The sequence below is a fragment of the Brachyhypopomus gauderio genome, chromosome 3 (genome assembly GCF_052324685.1).
Source record: "Brachyhypopomus gauderio isolate BG-103 chromosome 3, BGAUD_0.2, whole genome shotgun sequence".
Lineage (NCBI taxonomy): Eukaryota > Metazoa > Chordata > Actinopteri > Gymnotiformes > Hypopomidae > Brachyhypopomus > Brachyhypopomus gauderio.
The window spans coordinates 10,788,946-10,807,386 of NC_135213.1; the positions used below are offsets into that span (position 1 = coordinate 10,788,946).

The following is an 18,441-nucleotide window of genomic DNA, read 5'->3' on the forward strand; positions in this document are numbered from 1 at the left end:
GTCTATAGAAAGAGGAAGAATAGAATGAATATGGACAATGTAGGTAGTACAACATTGGTTTTTTCATCACCTTTCAAATAAAGGAAGAGTAGATCAAGATGGCTGAAAGATTTCTGTAGCAAATAAATTTTTGTATACATTAGCAAAGAACAATTATGTCGCAAAGCATACTATTTTAGAATTGAATTTTTTTCATGCCACCTGTGGAAGTCAGATGGATTATAAATTTTTTTATAAATGTTTTCCAGATAGAAATAAATCAGACCTTGCTGACATCAAGCCATTCTTTCCATCACATGCCCCCTGTACCAACCCTCTACACGGGCTCTCCACTACCCAACCTCATTTTTGTTCTGGGTCTGTGGCCTCTGGGGCCTTATGTATACATTGCTTGGCACAGAACAATAAAACACAGCATGAGTTGAAATGGGTTGCAGTTGACGGTTCGAGGTGCACAGAGGTACAGTAATAGCCGTGGGGGGTGGTGTTCCGTTCGAATCCTTCTCCTTTTCCATGGCTTGACACTCTTAAAGACACAGAACAAAAATGGTTTGTTCGTATTATAATCCACGAGAGGGACACTGCCATTTTTTTTGTTTTTTCATTGGATTAAAAAAAATGAATAATTGTTTTGATGTTATAGCCATATGTTAAATAAGTTACATCACTGTGTAAATGTAAGCTGTTTGGTATGCCAGACTGACCTGTGGGTTAAGGTATTCCTTAAAGAGGGATCAATCCATCGTGGGACATGCAGTCAGCGTTTGCTGGCTTTAGCGCTTCGTCCTATCCCACTGAGTCACTGAAACCATCCAAAACCATTAATGTTGTTTCTGCCATAAAGTTTTCACGGATTTCTTCGCTGCCTTCTCCTGGGCCAGTATCCCCTGCATGCACACTCTTAGATTTATGGCTGTTTATTTTGTCCAACATTTGGAGATGAAAACAGCTACACCTCCATCAATCACCACAGCTACTGCGGAGATATTCAGACTTGTTTTGTTTGGTTGATTTGTTTTGTTTGTTTGTTTGTTTTTGTCTGTCCTCGTCAAGAGCAAGAAAGGAACGTTCCACGTGATATTCAAATGAGGAAAAAAAAATTAAAAGGAGGAGACAGAAGCGAGAGTTGGAGATGTGGACGGGGCATTACGAATGATCTGCCATCTGCATCCAGTTCAGATGAAACCAGATGTTAAGAGTTTTCAGACAGAGAATCTCCAAGATTGTTGCAGGTGTTTTCCATTTTGGCCGCCTCCGAACACAGCGTCAACCTGGACCTGATGCTAAGATAACATATCACGAACATTACGGCAGCGATCCTCTGTCTTCACTGAGTTTGTATGGTTAGGGAGGGTCAGCGAGAGGGGGAGGGGGATCTGCGAGGGAGGGGGGGGTTAGCGGGGTTGGGGGGTGTGTGTTGTCAGGGGGGGTTGGTCGAATGCCACAAGTGTGGCTCACAGGGCACGCTGAAGGCAGAGTGGAGGAAAAATAAACAAATTACAGTGGAAAATGCAGTGAAATGTATGTTGTGATTAGCTGAGACTTGCTCGTGCTGCTGACCTAGTGCTTCCATCTTCCCACTGCAGTCTCTCTGGACTGGTGGCACCCTGGCCTGTTCCATCAGTGCTGCTTGTGCTTGGAGTTTTAACAGTGCTTCTGCCAGATGACCCACTATATTCATCCACAGCTGCGGTAGCTGCAAACATCTACAGCCACACACCAGTAATCAATGCAACAGCGTACATCAGGACAGTGGCACACTACCGTGCTCCCGTACGCTGTTGCGTTGGGAAATGTTTGGGTCAAGAGGAACAGAACCGGTTCAAGAGGATCTCTCTTGGTAGCCTCAAATTTTGCTGTCAGTAACTTCTGGAACTGATCAGTTTTTGTGGAAAGTTGGGAGATGATGTTACCTAGCTTGGAAGCTTAAACTTGGCAGCTTCCACAATTAATCACAAGAGCTATATACCCATATATTATTTCACAAGCCTTCAAAAATAGTAGTATTAGGTTCTTTCCTTTCCCCTTTTTAGCATGACAGCAATGCCAGATCATTTGTTAGCATGAGGACAGTAAGACAGCGGGAATTCTTATGAAAGAGGAAAAACTGCACAGTTTATTTAGCTTACCTAACTATAAGGAAATTGTATAAATAATGACAGGAATTTCTAATGAATCAACAGTTTTAATGTTTTTTTTTATATAATTAATAGAAAATGACTGTATTTTTCTTTTTTGAGTCTACAAGCTTTGCAAACCATGATGACAGATTCTTACACATTTAGTTTGATTTGGCACATTTTCATGACTTTGGTCATGGCAGCCTTTTCTCACCAACCTTCTCTCTCACATTCTCTCTATCCATTTCTCTCCCTCTCTCTCTGTCTCTCTCTCTCCCTCTCTCTCTCTCTCTCTCTCACACACACACACACACACATACGTATACATACATATATATATATATGTGTGTGTGTGTGTGTGTGTGTGTGTGTGTGTGTGTGTGTGTGTGTGTGTGTGTGTGTGTGTGTGTCGTGTATGTGTGTGTGTGTGCATGTCAGTGGGGAACAGTCAGGGCCCTCTACGCCCTCTCAGAGGGCCTAAAAATATTCTTAAAACATAAATATATATAATATAATTTATCCAATTTTATTTTATCTACTTACAGTTTGACAATCGACATCTAAACAATTACAAAAATATAAGCAAATAAATAATTCACCCATGTCTATTCAATCTGTTTTGGACCGTGAGGGGTTAAGTTAAGTGGAAACCTGTGAGCCTGTGTCTCCCCCTATCAGGACTGTGATGCCTCCGCAGAATCTTGGTGATTGGTGGGCCCGCTGTTCGTTTACAGAGGGCCTGGCAGTTATAATTCAGCAATACCAGTCAAATGACAGTAAAATCATATCTTCAGTCTTAATGGGCGGGCTTAATTGTATGATAATTTCCACCCTCTCTGGCGACGCTAGCTGACATTAGCATACCACCGCTAGCTAGTTTCGATTCATTCCTTTGACGCCCTCGTGCGCGTTGTTTACGTATTCCGCTTCTGAGCAACACGGAGCTGTGAACCTTATTTTGCTTAAGAAGTTATCTAGTACAGATGTTATTGTTTATTGCGTTTCTAAAGCTGCACTGTCGTCTAAATTTTTTTCTCTATTGCAGTTAATTAGGAGAGGAAACAAATTTTTTTTTGGGGGGGGGGGGGGGGGGGGGTGGGAGTGGGTCCAGGTTTAATGGCCACGGTTCGCACACACAAGAGATGAAGGTAGGAAAAGACAAATACATGTTATTTACATATACTCCTTCGCATGAATACAAGTGAGTATCATGAGTATCATGAGTTTTAGATCCTCTGTAAGGTGGCCAGTTACAGTAGGCTACGTTCAATCAGCTAGAAATCTTTCAGCCTGAACAGAAACAGTTTAAAGTGTCAGAAGTCTTGTGAACTTCAAGGTCTCTATTTTTCAGCTCAATACAGTTAGAACTGGTGTAGAGGCAAAATAGGGGGCAAACGGGTCCCCTAAACCACAATTGCGAATCACATACTGTAGTCATTTATATCTGCATGTCCCGTCCAACTGAGATTTCACATGTCACTGCTTCCTTATTTGCCTTGTCAGCGTAAAAACACATTGGCTATCTGGAAATAATAAGATGGAAGAAGACAATACACTAACAAAGTACATCAAATTATCCTTGCATGACTCTGGACAACTGGAAGAAACGGGAAACATCGTGTGAGCTTTGATTTGAAACCTCTTTGGTCAGATTTCCTGTTTGACTAACACAACGTGGGTAGTCTGTGACTTGTGTGGCTGAGTTTCTGACTCTGGTCATTTATAGCATGTAATCTTCTGTGGATCAGCTAGTGCTGTCAAAACATGGCAAAGGCCAACAGAGGCCAAAGACCTTTTAGCCAGTTACAAAATACTCCTGCTTTAAAACTAGCACACTTTCACAAAAGCTAGCAACCCATTCCACCTCAGACATGATGAATATGATTTACTTAATTCATACACACTTCTGGGAGACTCAAGCAGGTTGTCCTAAAATGTCCATTTTTAACCTTTCAGAGTTATACAGATGTGTTTATGTAATATTTCCACAGTGGCGTAGTGCAGGCATCCGTGTGCTGCCGAGTTGGCCTGTGAGAGCAGTGTGTCTTGTAGTGTCTCACAGTTCCAGCAGTGCAGGATAATAGCGGGGAGAGGCCGGGGTGTAGACCACACCACCACACCAGAGCTACTTATCATAACCACGGGTGAAGTTAGAGAGGCAGAGCAGCTTTTATTAACTGTAATAAAATAGTTTGAACCAGCTTGCCAAGAGCTGGCTTCATGCTGCAGATATATCATTTTTGTTTCCATTTTCACATCAGGAGCATTTTCACCCCACGAAAGACTAAACGCTACAGACACCGTGAAGAGAATGAGCATCAGCTGAGTGTCGTTTTTGTGATCGGGGTGGACGGGGCGCGGAGCAAAAGACGGTCGTAACGGTGCAAGGTGTAGTAGAACCACACCGAGCAGTAGTTACATGTGCGGAGTCGATAATGTGGTTGAAAGTGAATGAAATAGGAGAGGTATGACAGACATGTTGGTGATGTGGTATTTAACCTAATGAGCCAGGATATGCTGTCCAGTAGCCGCCACCATTCATTATGCTAAGTCTAATGGATAAAACCCAGTCATGGTGGCATCAGAAGGAGGCTGGTGTCCAAGGTGTTTGTGACTGTACCGAGGAAAGAGGGTTGGGTGGTGTTGTAAATACGGTCTGTTATGAAGAATTTGCTGACACTGTGGTCTGGGCTTGAAATCATTTTTCCAGTACCATCTCTTAACACAGGGCCTCCTTTTTTCTTTCTATTAATCTCTCCTGTACCCCATAGGTTCAGGAACATTAGCATCTTAAAAGTGAAAAGCAATGAGTTCAGGCCTTTGAACTGCATTCATTACTTGATTTCTGCCATGTGTCTACTGTTTTGTTTCTATGGTTCTTCTCTCCAGTGGATTCAAAACACTTTGATGAAATATTACCTCACGACTGTGTAAGAGTCAATCAATCATTTTGGCAGGGCCAGTCACACGGGAACTAGAAACTGGGATTTGATCGTGAGATGTTTTTTCCACTTTGAATAATTAAAAAAGTGAAATGAATGGATTTCACAAATTTGAAACCAAAGTCATCCTAAAAGAAAGAAGTCTTTAACATCTGTGCTTCGAATAGGTTAATTGTGCTAAAATATTTGATCTATTAATAAGGAAGCCATGTCTCACAGTATACTAAACCAACAGAAGTTGTCAAAATGCATAACTTAGGATGTATCAGGCCAATTACAAGCTGGACAATGAATTTACTGTATATTCAAATAAATAGGTATAGACATCGGTATAGGTACATATATCCGCCTGGGTCCCCTATTTTAAAACATCAAAAGGCATTTTTTAAGTTTATGCAAAAGATTAGAAGGGAAAAGATAAAGAGTCTCAAACAATGACAAAAACACACAGGACAAAGGGCATCTGCTTTGTCTCCAGCATGTACTCTTGTGAATCTATTTGAATGAGTACTCAAATCAAACAGACACTGCTAAAGTGTGTGGAAAGACTTACCACTTTGCGTTATCTGTTTTCCACAGCGTTCACTGTCAGAATGAATGCTTTGCATTACCTCATATGAGAATACATACCACCAAACAAAGCCCAGAGGGACCAGCAATGGTTTTTGGTTTGGAACATTTTAGGAAGCCAAGTAAAATAAATTAATAATTGAATATATTTTCAGGATTTGGGGAAGTGATCTTGGGAGGCAGCAAGAGAGTAATCTTTGAGTTTACTCTGGGGTTGTACCATGTGAAGTCCATACTTCACATTTTTTCACTTTTCACTTGGATTATATGAATCTGAATTAGAATTCGTTTTATATGAAGATTAATGTTCCACTACTCTAGCAAATGTTAGGCTTAGAAATATGTTAATGAAGAAAGGCTTATGGCCGTTAGGCTGGTCTCGTCTGAGGTCTCCTGCTATGGTTAAATTGTCCATCATGACTCGGCTATTTGGGCATCTGAACCAGGCCGCATTTGTGGTCGATCTTAAGTGAAAACAGTTGGCCATCAGTTTAGGTCTAAATGCCGTGTCACGTAACCAAGATGCAAAAGCGTAATGTGCTGTAAGCAGGTTTTGGCCTTGGGCATGATAAATGCCTGTCATAAAAACCCAATTCGGACTGAACCGCGTCCAGTAAAAAACCCATAAGAGAAGCTCACACTGCTGAGAACTTTAGGAGCCCGTAGGCAGCCGCTTGTGGGCGCTCCTGCTTTGTGTGTCATGCTGCTATCCTCACTCAGGCCACCTGCCCTGGCATCTGAAGACATCTCCACGGCCCTCGCTGCTCTGACGCCGTCGTCCTGCCCGCCATGACAGACAACATGGCGGATTCTGCCTGCTGGTTCTGACTGCATCACTGAATAATAGTCAGCCGAGGAGATGAAGGCCGTTGAAGCATTTCCTCAGTATTTTAGGAAATGAAAACATGGTTCTCAAAATGGTTTCCACAGCTTTGAAGCACTGATGAAGTGCAGCTTTAAGGCTAAAGGCAGGCTGAGCGTGTACCGTTTTTTCCATCTACAGGTCTGCTTCTGTCAGTTTGCACTGTGCCTTGAAAAGATTCAGAAATGTCCTTATTTTCCATGTGGAAAGGGTGGCTCACGAAAGATAATATGCTAGTGGAATAGAACTCATTAAGTCTTCTTTTTAAAAAGAGCCATGAGGTATTCATTAGAAAGACGGTGTTCGTTTCTGACTGGACAGCAGAGAATGACATCAAATCTAATAGGGAGCAATTTATTCCTCTCACTGAGTTAACAAAACAGTCCATGTTCTGCTTCTAAAATGAGAAAATGCAAATGACTCAGGAAAACATTAAGCTATGCATTAAAGAACAGAGTTACTCTTTATTATTATTATTATTACTCTTTCAGAGTTAATCTTTAACATTTCTAGACTGAGAAAAGCAAATGACAGTCAAAAATATGCCAGACACAATCAGTCATCTAAAAAAAGAAAATGGAAGTAAATGCCGAGCATTTATGGATCTACCGAACTGTAACTTTTTGCTATACACTTTGTGTTGGGCTGTAAAGAAAGGCACCATCTATAAACTTCTATACAGAACATGCATGAAACTGTCTTCACTCTTTAATTACATGAGTACTTGTACTGCCCCCTAATGGAATACGAAGGGTACTGCTGCAATCTTCATGATCAGAAGAGCTGCAAGAGGATTTCTGCTCTTCGAGTCAGTCTAGGAGCGAGTGGTCCTCATGCACTCATTTCAGAGCAGGTGAGAGGTCTCCACGGAGGTTCCTATAACCCCTCATGAAACATCGCACAGAAAATAGCACAGTCTTTCCACAACCACAAGCTAAACTAAGCATCAGACATCAGACCACTGAGGTGATATCTCTGCGGACCAACCACCACCCCCACCACATCTTACATATGTTGCTCAGTGACTCTGCTTAAAACATTATGGAGGAATGTTCACTCTGGAGCCAGCTAGATAATAAATTTTATTTATGGCCTTAAACGCTCTAATTTAGTCATTAATAGTATGTGAAATAAAGACCTTTAAAAACACATGATCATTGTGGTCACAGCTTTCATGATTCAGTCACTGTCTATTTATTCAGAAAACACTTACAGTACTGGTGGTAAAATCCTAGTAACTGCCCAATCGAAGCCCAGTCAATGCATTACTGCTGTAAAGGACGTTCAAGATTAGATATATATAAATTAATATATATAAAAAATATAAATTATTGACTAGATAGCTTAATCTCTGTCTAGTGAAGTGTCTGTTTGCACTCTGTATACTGTCTGTATTGTGTTGTACTGTCTGTCCGCACTTGTGTTGCACTTATGTTCTGTCTGCACTGTGTTTTATGTTGCACCAAAGTCCTGGAGGAACGTTGTTTCGTTTCACTGTGTACTCTGTATGTAGTTGAAATGACAATAAAACCTCTTGACTTGACTTAATCATATTAAAAGGAGGAAAGCAAAAATAAATTTAGGGGAAAACTCTAGATTCTGCCTCCAACCTGCATAACAACAGCAGATTAAATATTAACTCTCAGTCATTATTCTTTATGCAGTTTTTGGCTCCGTTGAACTGTTAGGATGTTTAACAACAGTCGAAAATTCTTTTCTCCAGCCTAAAAAGTGGTGTTTTTTATTATTACAGTTACTTCATATTTCCCATATGGCATAGATTTCTATATGAAGGACGTTTGAATAACATTTTTATGAAAATGTCTCCAAAAGATACCAAAAGTGAGTAAAAGGAGAACATATCGGAGCATGAGAATGACTCGGAGAACACCTCAGATGAGTATGCAGAGACCAGTGACAAAAAGATGAGCTTGCAAGGGATATAGTTTGGAAGGGACAGAGTAGCTAGTAAAAAACATTAAGTTCAAGAATATTGCTACAAATTATTATGTCACTAAAATCCACCTTTATGACTGCTATGTGCTTTGGGTTATATTCTCTTTGGCTATTTAATGAAATACTATATTCTACAGAAATAGAAACAGACCCATGTTCATGTAGTTTTTGTAGACCCAGTAACGTAAGCCAAGGTCATGACAAACGGTCCAGGGGAAACCCACAAACCGACATCTGGCAACAATAGAGAATTCTCTCTATTATATATATTTCATGTAGTAGAAAATTTGAGGACTACCAGGTAAGGAAGAAATTGTCATAGAGCATTTAAAGCTGATATTGAAACTAAACATAAGTGCTTGTTAGATTAGGAACCAAACAAAAGACCAAATGTTTGAATAACATGCAACCAATATGTATGGTTTGGAGAAATAACTTTATTAATAATTATTATTATTGATGATTCATATTGATACTTATTTATATTAATTAATGATGTGTTGGCATTAGTACTTGCTGTTGATTAAATCACAATAATTCATTAATCTGTTCATAAATCAAATACATTTAAGTGTGAGTCCAAGTGAACATTAACATGTGAGTGCTTGCTCACCAGTGTCTGTGACTCGTGTTAAGGGTTTGCAACTCAGGAATATTATATTTGAAAAAAACATTTTTTTAGTCTCTGAGCAACAGAAACAGCATGAGTATCTCAAGGATAATACATATTGTATATATTCTTTGGCTAAAATAAAGTTTTACCAAACATCCTATATATATAGGACATTTTAATGAATGACACTTCCAAACAAATCAATTAAAGCAAAAGCATATTGGGGCATCTAATCATTTTCATTAAGGTAAGAAGGTCAATTATGATGCTTTACTGAAATGTCAAATGTTTGCTAAATCTGGCACAGTCATATGACATGATCAAAGTATGAGAAAATGGAGATGTGAATATGCAAATGTTCTCTGTCTGAATTACTTTATTCTCAAAGTATTCAAAATGTAGCCTACCTCTGTATGTATTATGCATTGCTGTAAACATAAATATTTAATGTGGAATGTAACTAGTAACAGAGCTGACTTTATGAAGTAAGTACATTATTGCTTTTTTATCCCTGCTTCTGAGGCAAGCTTAGACAACCCTGGAACTTCCTCTAGAGGGCAGTCATGTCAAAGTTGTTTTAGACAGGACCAGTGATGGAGAATGGAAGTGTTACTGGGTCTAAAGGGATTAAGACTGCTTGTCACTTGAGTCAATCGAAATCAGTGCTAAAAATGTCCTCTAATGTATTTATGGTGTTAGAGTGGTTATGTCAAGGAGCTATCTCTCTGCCAGCATTGAGATTAGATTATACTTTGTAAATCTAATTGTCATTAAACGTAATTGTTGATTAGACATAAATCTATATTATCATAATAATAATAGTGACATTACCCTTATATGATGCAATCATACGCAATAAAAATAAAACTGCAGTAGCTCCAAGAGACTGACATACTGGCAGTTTACAAACAACTCTTGCTTTAAATAATTTTAAAAGACAAGGGTTTTTCAACGTATAAACAATTTATGTATTCTACAGTTTGGTGCAATTGACATTATGTGTCTGTGAGATGCTGATGGGAGGCTAGCTCTGAATAAGAATATATATGATCTAGGAGGTCAAATCTGCTTATCCTATAACTAACTGATCCTCTAGACAAAGAGGCCAATTGATTGGCTGGGAATGAGTCAGCACATGAGATTGGCTGCACAGAACAACGTGACATTTAAGGCTGGTTGCAAAAGATGCAGGATGTGGACTTTGAGGTTAGACTGCGTATTTGGCCTAATTCCTGGAAAAGCGTGTATGTCCACATTTTTGTATGTGATACTCAACAGCAGTACTGTAGTACTGTAGCACGTTGAAGATGGATTTGAGTACAGGCAGGCTGGGCTTTTGTGTGGTCCACCACACTTAATGGTTAGTTTTGTTGCCCATAGTTCATAGATCATTGTTCGTGCACATGGTTTCCACAGTTACAGGGTATTTTTACATAGAGGTCTTTCATCAGCCTACAGCTTAAGGTCCTCTGCCTGAAATCTGTTTCTATTGAAGGTCTGTGTACCACTTTCATCTTATTATTTGTATAATTAGCATTGATAAACTACTGAAGAAATCTTATATACCATGATTAAATAAACAAATAAAGAAGTGTGAAAACCCTAGATTGATTGATTTGTACCATATTAAACCATGGAGACGTCTGAAGGCAGGATATGGTGAGATATGGAGTCCACGTAATGGCCATCCTACTGGAAAACGTTCAGGTGACATTTGTGGTGTACATTCCCATGACATACTTTGTTAGCTGTGTTATCAGTTTTTGGAATGATTAAATAACAGATGGTTATATATCCATACTCTCATTCGAGATTTTTGTATGAACATTTCCGGTCCATAACCATGAAACAATATATGAGCACTGCATGTTTATTTCAGTATTATATTTACTGAAATAAAGCCTTATATTTGTAAATATTTGGTACGTCATCTTGTGCTCAGTGACGCTGAAGTCATTACTATATATAGTAATAATGATGTGGCATGCTTTTCATTCACTCTCTAAGGTGAACTAACAGACAGGCACCAGGGAGGGGCGCCCTTTGTCGGGTGAAGGGGTTCAATCTACCACCGGTATGGTATTCGTATGGCTTGTAATCTGTGTACAGGACTGTAAAGAGACTAAATGTGGGTGACTCAAGCCAACGTTACGTATCTGACTGAGGTCCGCCGAAGTAACTGCTAAGCTCTTGTGATCATCGCCAAAATAAGTGGAACTGTAGACGTGGACTTGCGAGTTTTTTTAATAAAAGATTTGTCAGGAGAACTTGTCAAGGACTAAGAAAATAACGTTAGCCACACAAGTCAGAAGAGGATATTCTGGGAGTCGTAATATGAAAAAGAATCAGGCCGAAACATTAGGTTTTGTTCCTCAAAAAGACATCGTCTATAACAAACTCCTTCCTTATGCAGATAAACTAGACAATGAATCTAATGACATTTTGGCCAAAATCAAAGGTAACTTGGGTCGGGCTGTCCAACTCAGAGAGTTATGGCCCGGAGTTTTGTTTTGGACGAGGAAGCTCTCAACGTGAGTAACTAAAACCAAATATAAAAACTGTAAATTCAGTGTTTTCCTTCGTATCGGTGAAAGTTGAGGACATGATCGTCAACAAGGAGAATGTGTGTGATCTGAAGGCTCGGGCCTAGTTCGCCAGCTAGGTACTTAACTGCCTAGTGACCGGCTAGCTAGCTGCCTAGCGTTAGCTGTGTGTCGGGGGGAAATGATAGTTTATTTAAAAATAACACGATTATTCGTAGAAAACACGATTATTCATAGATAACGCGATTATTCGTAGATAAAACTATTATTAATAGGGAACGTAGGTAACCTCTCGAGCTCTAAGCCGGCTAGCCGCGCTAGTTAGCCCTGGTCCACTTCTAGTAGCTAGCTAGCAGGTTGTAGCTCAGTTAGCTAGCAGGACTCTGTGAATTTAAAGTATTTTTAAGTATTTACTCAGAAAATGAGTGAAGTAACGTTATCTGACCCGCTCACCTACAGTGGTGCAGCAGAAGTACTCTGGTGTAGTTCAGCTAGCCGTCTGTAGACAGTGATTAGCCGTAGCCTTTGTTAATGGAGAGCCCAAGTGCACAGCGTTATTGTATCAAGTAGAAAACATGGAAGTGTATGTATACTATACGCAAGACAATTCGATGTTTTATCATTTATTTCCAACTTCATGGTAATTTGTTCATTCCTGAAACTTATCTTTGTCAAAAGGTAATTTAGCTATCGCTGTCATAGGTAACACTGTCATAGGTAACAGTTTAATTTTTCAAGCTAGCAAGTTACCTCAGTCCTGAAGCAAAAGCACTATGGTTATTGGTCATGGATGAGTACTATAGTTGTTAAATATGTGAAGACACAGGTGCGTTTGTGCTTCTCACCATCTTATTTCTCCGGATTGTTCATGTAATGTTTGAATTTTGAGTCATATTATGCAGGTTCTTGTCTAAGCTGCACATCAGTGGTTTAATTGGTTCCTTTTGCCATCATCTCCTTCATGCACCTGACCTTACTGTAGTGCATCTCACCTTATTTCTTGGGTCCCACCAGAAAGTCTACGTTTTAGCTCTATCCCAGCTCTCAGCAACCTGATGCAAGCCATTAATAGTTATGAAGTGTAGTGGAAGGTGGATTATAGTAAGGATTTGGATTTTCTGGTTAGCCCTAAGGACTGAGGTTAAATGTGCTATAATGGTATATCTCATCTTTGGCTAAAAAATCAATACATCTCCAGCTCTCTGAGTTGGATTCTCACCACTATTATCTTCTCTGTATTATTCTGACAGGTACCTTCGTCTCTATGGAAGGAAGTTCAGTAAAGAGGACCATGTGCTCTTTGTTAAGCTCTTGTATGAGCTGGTCACCATCCCTACGCTGGAGATCAGTATGATGCAGAGTTTTGCACGACTTCTCATCAACTTACTCAAGTATACAGACTAAAATGGCTCGTTACAAATTACATAGTCATATGGACATGCTTATATTTTGCCATTAACCTTTCTTCTGTTAAATGTGTTCCTTCTTTCTAAATATTAGGAAAAAAGAACTGCTCTCACAGGATGACTTGGAGTTACCTTGGAGGCCATTATATGAACTCTATGAGAAGATCCTTTATTCCAAAACAGAGCATCTTGGTCTCAACTGGTTTCCAAAGTAGGTTTTTTTCCACTTTGGCCTTGCCTGGAGTTATCCACTTTCTAGACGTAGCCCGCTATGTTGTGGATAGCAGGTGTGAAGTTTAATATTCATGAGACAACTAGGTTCCTATTTGAGGAGTTCCTTATTGACGTTGGCAGGTCATGAAAACAGTTTCTGTTTGGTATGCACACATGGGACAGCTTGGGAATTGGAGTTAATAGTTTAAGTAGGTCTGTCTGCTAGGAAAGATGAAGTCATGAAAAAAAACAAACCACCACTTGAATGTTGTGCATGCTTTATGCAAGTTAGGCCCTGGTTAAAACTCAGCTCTTTGTGGCTTGTTGGTGTATTTTCAATTTGAGTGTTGGTCTTTGAAAGCCTTAATTCTTCTTGTTCCAACCTTTAAAAAGCAGTCTTAATGCCCATTTGAAGGTTTTTACTGTGTAAGATATCAGTTGATGATGTATTTAGTGTTGGCTTATGCATTTTTCCTTTTCCCACATTCAGTTATCGAGCAGAAGCTTCCCCTAAACAAAAAATGCTTAATTATGTGCGCAAGCGGTAAGCATAGCCAGTGTTTTTTATATGTTGTATTGTACTTTTCAAGGGCAACCTTTGGTGTTAATTGCATGCATCTTAAATTACACCAAATTCAGAAACCATTCTTAGTCCTCAACATGGCTTGTGTTTAGGCCTTGACCTGTGTCTAAAATGGTGCTCCTTGTTGCTGTAGTGTTGGTTGTCTCAACCTAGTTGGTCAATCTTTGGTGCCCAGAGTTGTATGTTAGGCGAGAATATTTAGCCAAATATGCTTTCCTGGCTCACGTACATGTAGCTTGTATCAACGTAGAGTTCGTGGGAAGAGCTTATAACAGAGTGGGATGAAAAACCATTTAAAATAGAGTGGTGGTTTTCTTCAGAAATTACATTTGGTTTGTCGTAAATAACATTGACACTGGTCTCTCATTGCTTCTAGCTGCTCTCATTAAAGGGATTATTATTATCCATTATTATAAATCCAGTCCTGGATTTTGTAATCCGTGGTAAATTTTACATAGAGCATGCATGTTTAAATCACAGCCATAGAGGTGCCAGTAATAATTTTCCTTGTTTTACTTAAGTGTGTTGAAGTGGCTGAATGCACTCTTGTGGCTTGGATCAACACAAAGGAGAGTTAATCAGAAAGGCTTTTAACAGGGTGGGATAAAAGCCCATTTAAAATGGATCAAAACATTGTTCTGAACAGATATCCAAAAGATTTATTTATGCAGTAAAGCCTAGGTTCAGGAATGGCGATTTATAAATTTTAACCATTGCTTATATTTACAGTCTTGAATTCTGATTACACAAGCTGGGCGAGATTGCTCTTGCTCTCCTAGTTTTAAAAAGTTAAAAGGTCGTGTTAGTTTTGCCAGTTTTCCATTTGGTGTCTAGTGTCAGTAAAGAGTCTATTTTTAACTCCTCCCCCCAAATCCCGCCCCCACCACTACATCCTCCTCCATCACCACCATGTCCTCGTGGCACAGAGAATGTGCTGAGTTTGTTTTCTGGTGTTTCATGAGAGATGAGGTGTGTGTTTACCGGGACACTGGCAACTACAACCATACTTCTTGCCTCGATTACACATATGTTGCTGTACCCAAAGGTTTTGGCATTACTGAACTGTGCAGACTTTCCCCAAGTAATGAGCGTCTGCCAAATGCCATAAATGTAAATGTATACCTACAGCAGGGCTACCCACCTGCAGGCTTGTAAAAGCAGGAAAGTCACCAAACAGTGCTGGACTCTAGGACCAGACTTGGGCACAGCTGGTCTACAGCAAAACAATGTTCTAAAAAACAAAGTTCACTGAATGTCATTTCAAGATAACAGCTTAGACATAATGGAGCTTAGTTTAGTATACATGTATACTTTGGGAACCATTTTACGATTTGAAAAATGGAGATCAAATCTCTTCCCTCCTACGTTGGCATGCTGCACACATGCTTTGGGCTCTTGTGGAAGCAGTGCATTCTGGGCCTGGACGGCGTTCCGTTAGTCCCGCCCCCAAAAGCACGGAGGCTGGGTTTCTGCTTCGCACGCGGCCTAATCGCATCCTGTGCTCTTACCGCAGAGTCCCTTCAGTCATTATTAGCATCGTGCGCTTCGGACGTGACGTTGCACTGATCCCCTCCCCCGATTCTCTCCATGTCTTCTCTCCCCCCCCCGCAGCTCTGTGGAGAACGTGCTGAAGATGCTGGTGAAGAGCTGCAGACTGTGAGTACACGGGCACGCTCACGTCGCCTCGTAGCGTAATCTCCACCGCACTGTATGTAATGTAGACTAATGTGATGGGGTCATTGGTGTGTGGCCCTGTGTGTGGCTTTCCTTCTGAGCTGATTACAGCCTTCTCTTAAGATAGTACTGAGTTGACCATTACATTAATACACACACACACACAATAAACATGTTTGCCATCAGCAGCTCGCTTTGAGCCCTGAACTCTTTGAGACATACTTGGGTGTGAACGTGTGTGTTTGTGCGTGTGTTGTGTGCAGATATTTCCCGGTGTCTGCCACTCAGGAGATGCTGGACGAGTGGAGACCTCTACTGTGCCCATTTGATGTCACTATGCAGAAAGCCATCAGCTACTTTGAACTCTTTCTCCCCACCATCTTACCCCCTGAGCAGCACCACAAAGGCTTCAAGTAGGTCCAATACACGCTCGTTTATTTAAATGCAGAATAATTGCTGGGGTTCCCTTATTGTCATCACACCCAAGCCAACTGCATTGAACACTGATGAGTATGTGTTGTGTGTGTGTAGGCTATGGTTTGATGAACTCATGGGTCTTTGGGTCTCAGTACAAAATTTGCCTAGTTGGGAGGGGGTGAGTATTTGTTGTTGTGTTGAACACTTGACTGAATATTCCAGTAATTCATGGTTTGAAACCAACACGTTGGGTTTTCTGAGCACTGTTTTGGATGTTTTTGTCCTAGAGCCTTGTGAACCTTTTTGCCCGTTTAGCCAATGACAACATTGGTTATGTAAACTGGGACCCTTACATTCCCAAGGTAATGCAGTAAATGTCATTTATTCAGTTCTCCTTGTGTTTATTGGCAGTGTATTCCAACTGTTTTTTGTTTGTTTGTTTTTGTTTTCATGGGCAGATCTTCACCAGAGTTCTACGGAGCTTCAACTTGCCAGTAGGCACCAGTCAGATGGTGGTGCCCAGGTACATGACCAACTCCTACGACATTGGCCATGTTGTTCTCTGGATCTCCTCCATGCTGGTTAGTGTGTGTGTGACTGTCATGGTTACTTCTAGAGTTGGATGTAGGTTTGGCTCATATTCTTGTAAGACTTTAACATTTCCCTCGTGGTCTCTTGAATTAGGGCGGGGCTCAGAACCAAGCCCAGAAGCAGCTCAACGGCCTCTTCAGTAGCATCGCCTCCTTCTACCACCCCTCCAACAATGGCCGCTGGCTGGTGAGTGACTGGACTAATGTTCAGCTGCACCTTGCTAAGAACTCTTTAAGTTTCTGATTGGTTCAGATGAGCTCTCCGATAATTGTAAACGGGCCGTTTAATTATTTGTCAAGACCCCCCCCCCCGTCTGTCTGTGTGTATATATTACAGGCCCTTAAAGGTAAACATCAGGCGGACCCGTTCCCTCCCCCGGGGCTTCGTTACTGAGCACTCATTGGTCGGTTCAGTTAGCCCAGGTTTCTGTTTACTGTCTGCACATGGCCTCCCAGCAGTTGACATGTGCTGGATAGATGGCCTTCTGAAGGAGCTTGATTGCTCACAGTCCATTGTAGCAACACAGGCCTTTCCTCATCGCCCTTAGCAGCGTAGCCGCACAGTTCTCCGGGTGTCAGAGCTACGTTCCTGCTTTATCTGACCCTGAGTTTGCATAGCTAACAAACCAACACGCAGGGCATGCTGTTAATTTTGTATTACTTTGGTGCAGTTTTAAAAATAACAAAAATAACACTTACAAAGGGTTTAGTAATGGTGCAACATTTGGTTTAATAAAGGTGTTTAGTAATGGTTATTAGGTAGGTCTCTAAAAGCCATTTATAAGCTGTGTCACATGAATAAAAAGGGAAAAGCTGCCTTGTGTACTGCTGGTACCAGTTTACAATAAGAACATCTTGATTAAAAGACAACAGTGACCTGTTGACCTTGGAACAGTAAATTTAGTCATTTCAGGTGTTAATACTGGCAAAAGGGTCATTTCTTATTAACTGGACACTATGTTGGGGTTAAATGGTAGTAAAATATTAACAAATGTGATGAAGTTCTTAGGTTTAATGCTGACTGATGGAAAAGACAGATCAGTAACCAGCAAGATCTGAGATTTAACACTATAGAGAAACGTGGGCTTGTTTCCTAGCAAACATGTCACAGATACCATTAAAGACTTAAGCACTTTTAAAGTGTTTGCAGCCTAATTAATAAGCCAGTTCAATCATTTATAAAATCTGAATATAAGGGTAGCATTATTGGGATCTGATACCATCCAGTCATCCTGAAGCTGAGAAAATATTGAGAGAGAATACTTTTAAAGGTTCTAATAGAGGTGATAAACACAGAGGGGTGTGTGTGTGTGTGGTGGTCGTGCAGGTCAAGCTGATGAAGCTCCTGCAGCGTCTGCCGGCCAGCGTGGTGCGGCGTCTGCACCGTGAGCGCTACAAGAAGGCGTGCTGGATCACGCCCGTGCCCGCCACCCACCGCCTCACCGACCACGACGTCACCCGCTTCGTGGAGAGCATGAAGCAGCCCGTCCTCATGGCCATGTTCAGCAAGACGGGCTGCATGGACGCCGCCCAGGCGCTGCAGAACCTGGCGCTGATGAGACCAGAGCTGGTCATTCCCCCCGTGCTGGAGAAGTGAGTGGCTGACCCTGCTGGAGAGGAGGGGGCAGGACTGACCCGTTGTTCTCTCTGCTGTCTGTGGTAAACTGTGTGTGTGTGTGTGCGCGTGTGCGCGCATACGTGCTCCCCCTCCACAGGACATACCCTGCGATGGAGACCCTGACTGAACCCCACCAGCTGACGGCCACCCTCAGCTGTATGATTGGCATGGCTCGCAGTCTGCTCAGCGGTGGCCGCCACTACCCAGAAGGCCCTGCGCACGTCCTGCCCTTGCTCATGAGGGCGCTGCCTGGCGTCGACCCCAATGACTTCAGCAAGTGCATGGTATGTTCTTAAATAACGCACATGGAACCCCTATACAACCTGTATATCAA

General features: G+C 41.2%; 1 protein-coding gene and 1 long non-coding RNA gene across 3 annotated transcripts in view; one reads left to right on the forward strand and one right to left on the reverse strand.

Moving 5' to 3' along the window:
* LOC143510278 (uncharacterized) lies at positions 1-12,143 on the reverse strand. Its single transcript, XR_013129939.1, has 3 exons — positions 12,060-12,143; positions 705-802; positions 1-526 (listed from the first exon to the last, which is right to left on the reverse strand). It is a non-coding gene; the product is annotated as an uncharacterized LOC143510278 (long non-coding RNA).
* Positions 11,148-18,441, forward strand: part of psme4b (proteasome activator subunit 4b) — a 17,636-nt gene continuing 10,342 nt past the window's right edge. The window contains exons 1-12 of one of the 2 annotated variants that reach the window (XM_076999449.1): positions 11,148-11,594; positions 12,857-12,997; positions 13,107-13,223; positions 13,716-13,769; positions 15,420-15,464; positions 15,746-15,895; positions 16,014-16,077; positions 16,187-16,261; positions 16,358-16,480; positions 16,584-16,676; positions 17,817-18,082; positions 18,205-18,391. In XM_076999449.1, coding sequence (XP_076855564.1) covers positions 11,398-11,594; positions 12,857-12,997; positions 13,107-13,223; positions 13,716-13,769; positions 15,420-15,464; positions 15,746-15,895; positions 16,014-16,077; positions 16,187-16,261; positions 16,358-16,480; positions 16,584-16,676; positions 17,817-18,082; positions 18,205-18,391 — 1,512 coding nt within the window. In that variant the 5' untranslated portion in view covers positions 11,148-11,397. The remainder of the gene's footprint in view (positions 11,595-12,856; positions 12,998-13,106; positions 13,224-13,715; positions 13,770-15,419; positions 15,465-15,745; positions 15,896-16,013; positions 16,078-16,186; positions 16,262-16,357; positions 16,481-16,583; positions 16,677-17,816; positions 18,083-18,204; positions 18,392-18,441) is intronic. The other variant, XM_076999450.1, reaches the window with a different exon arrangement.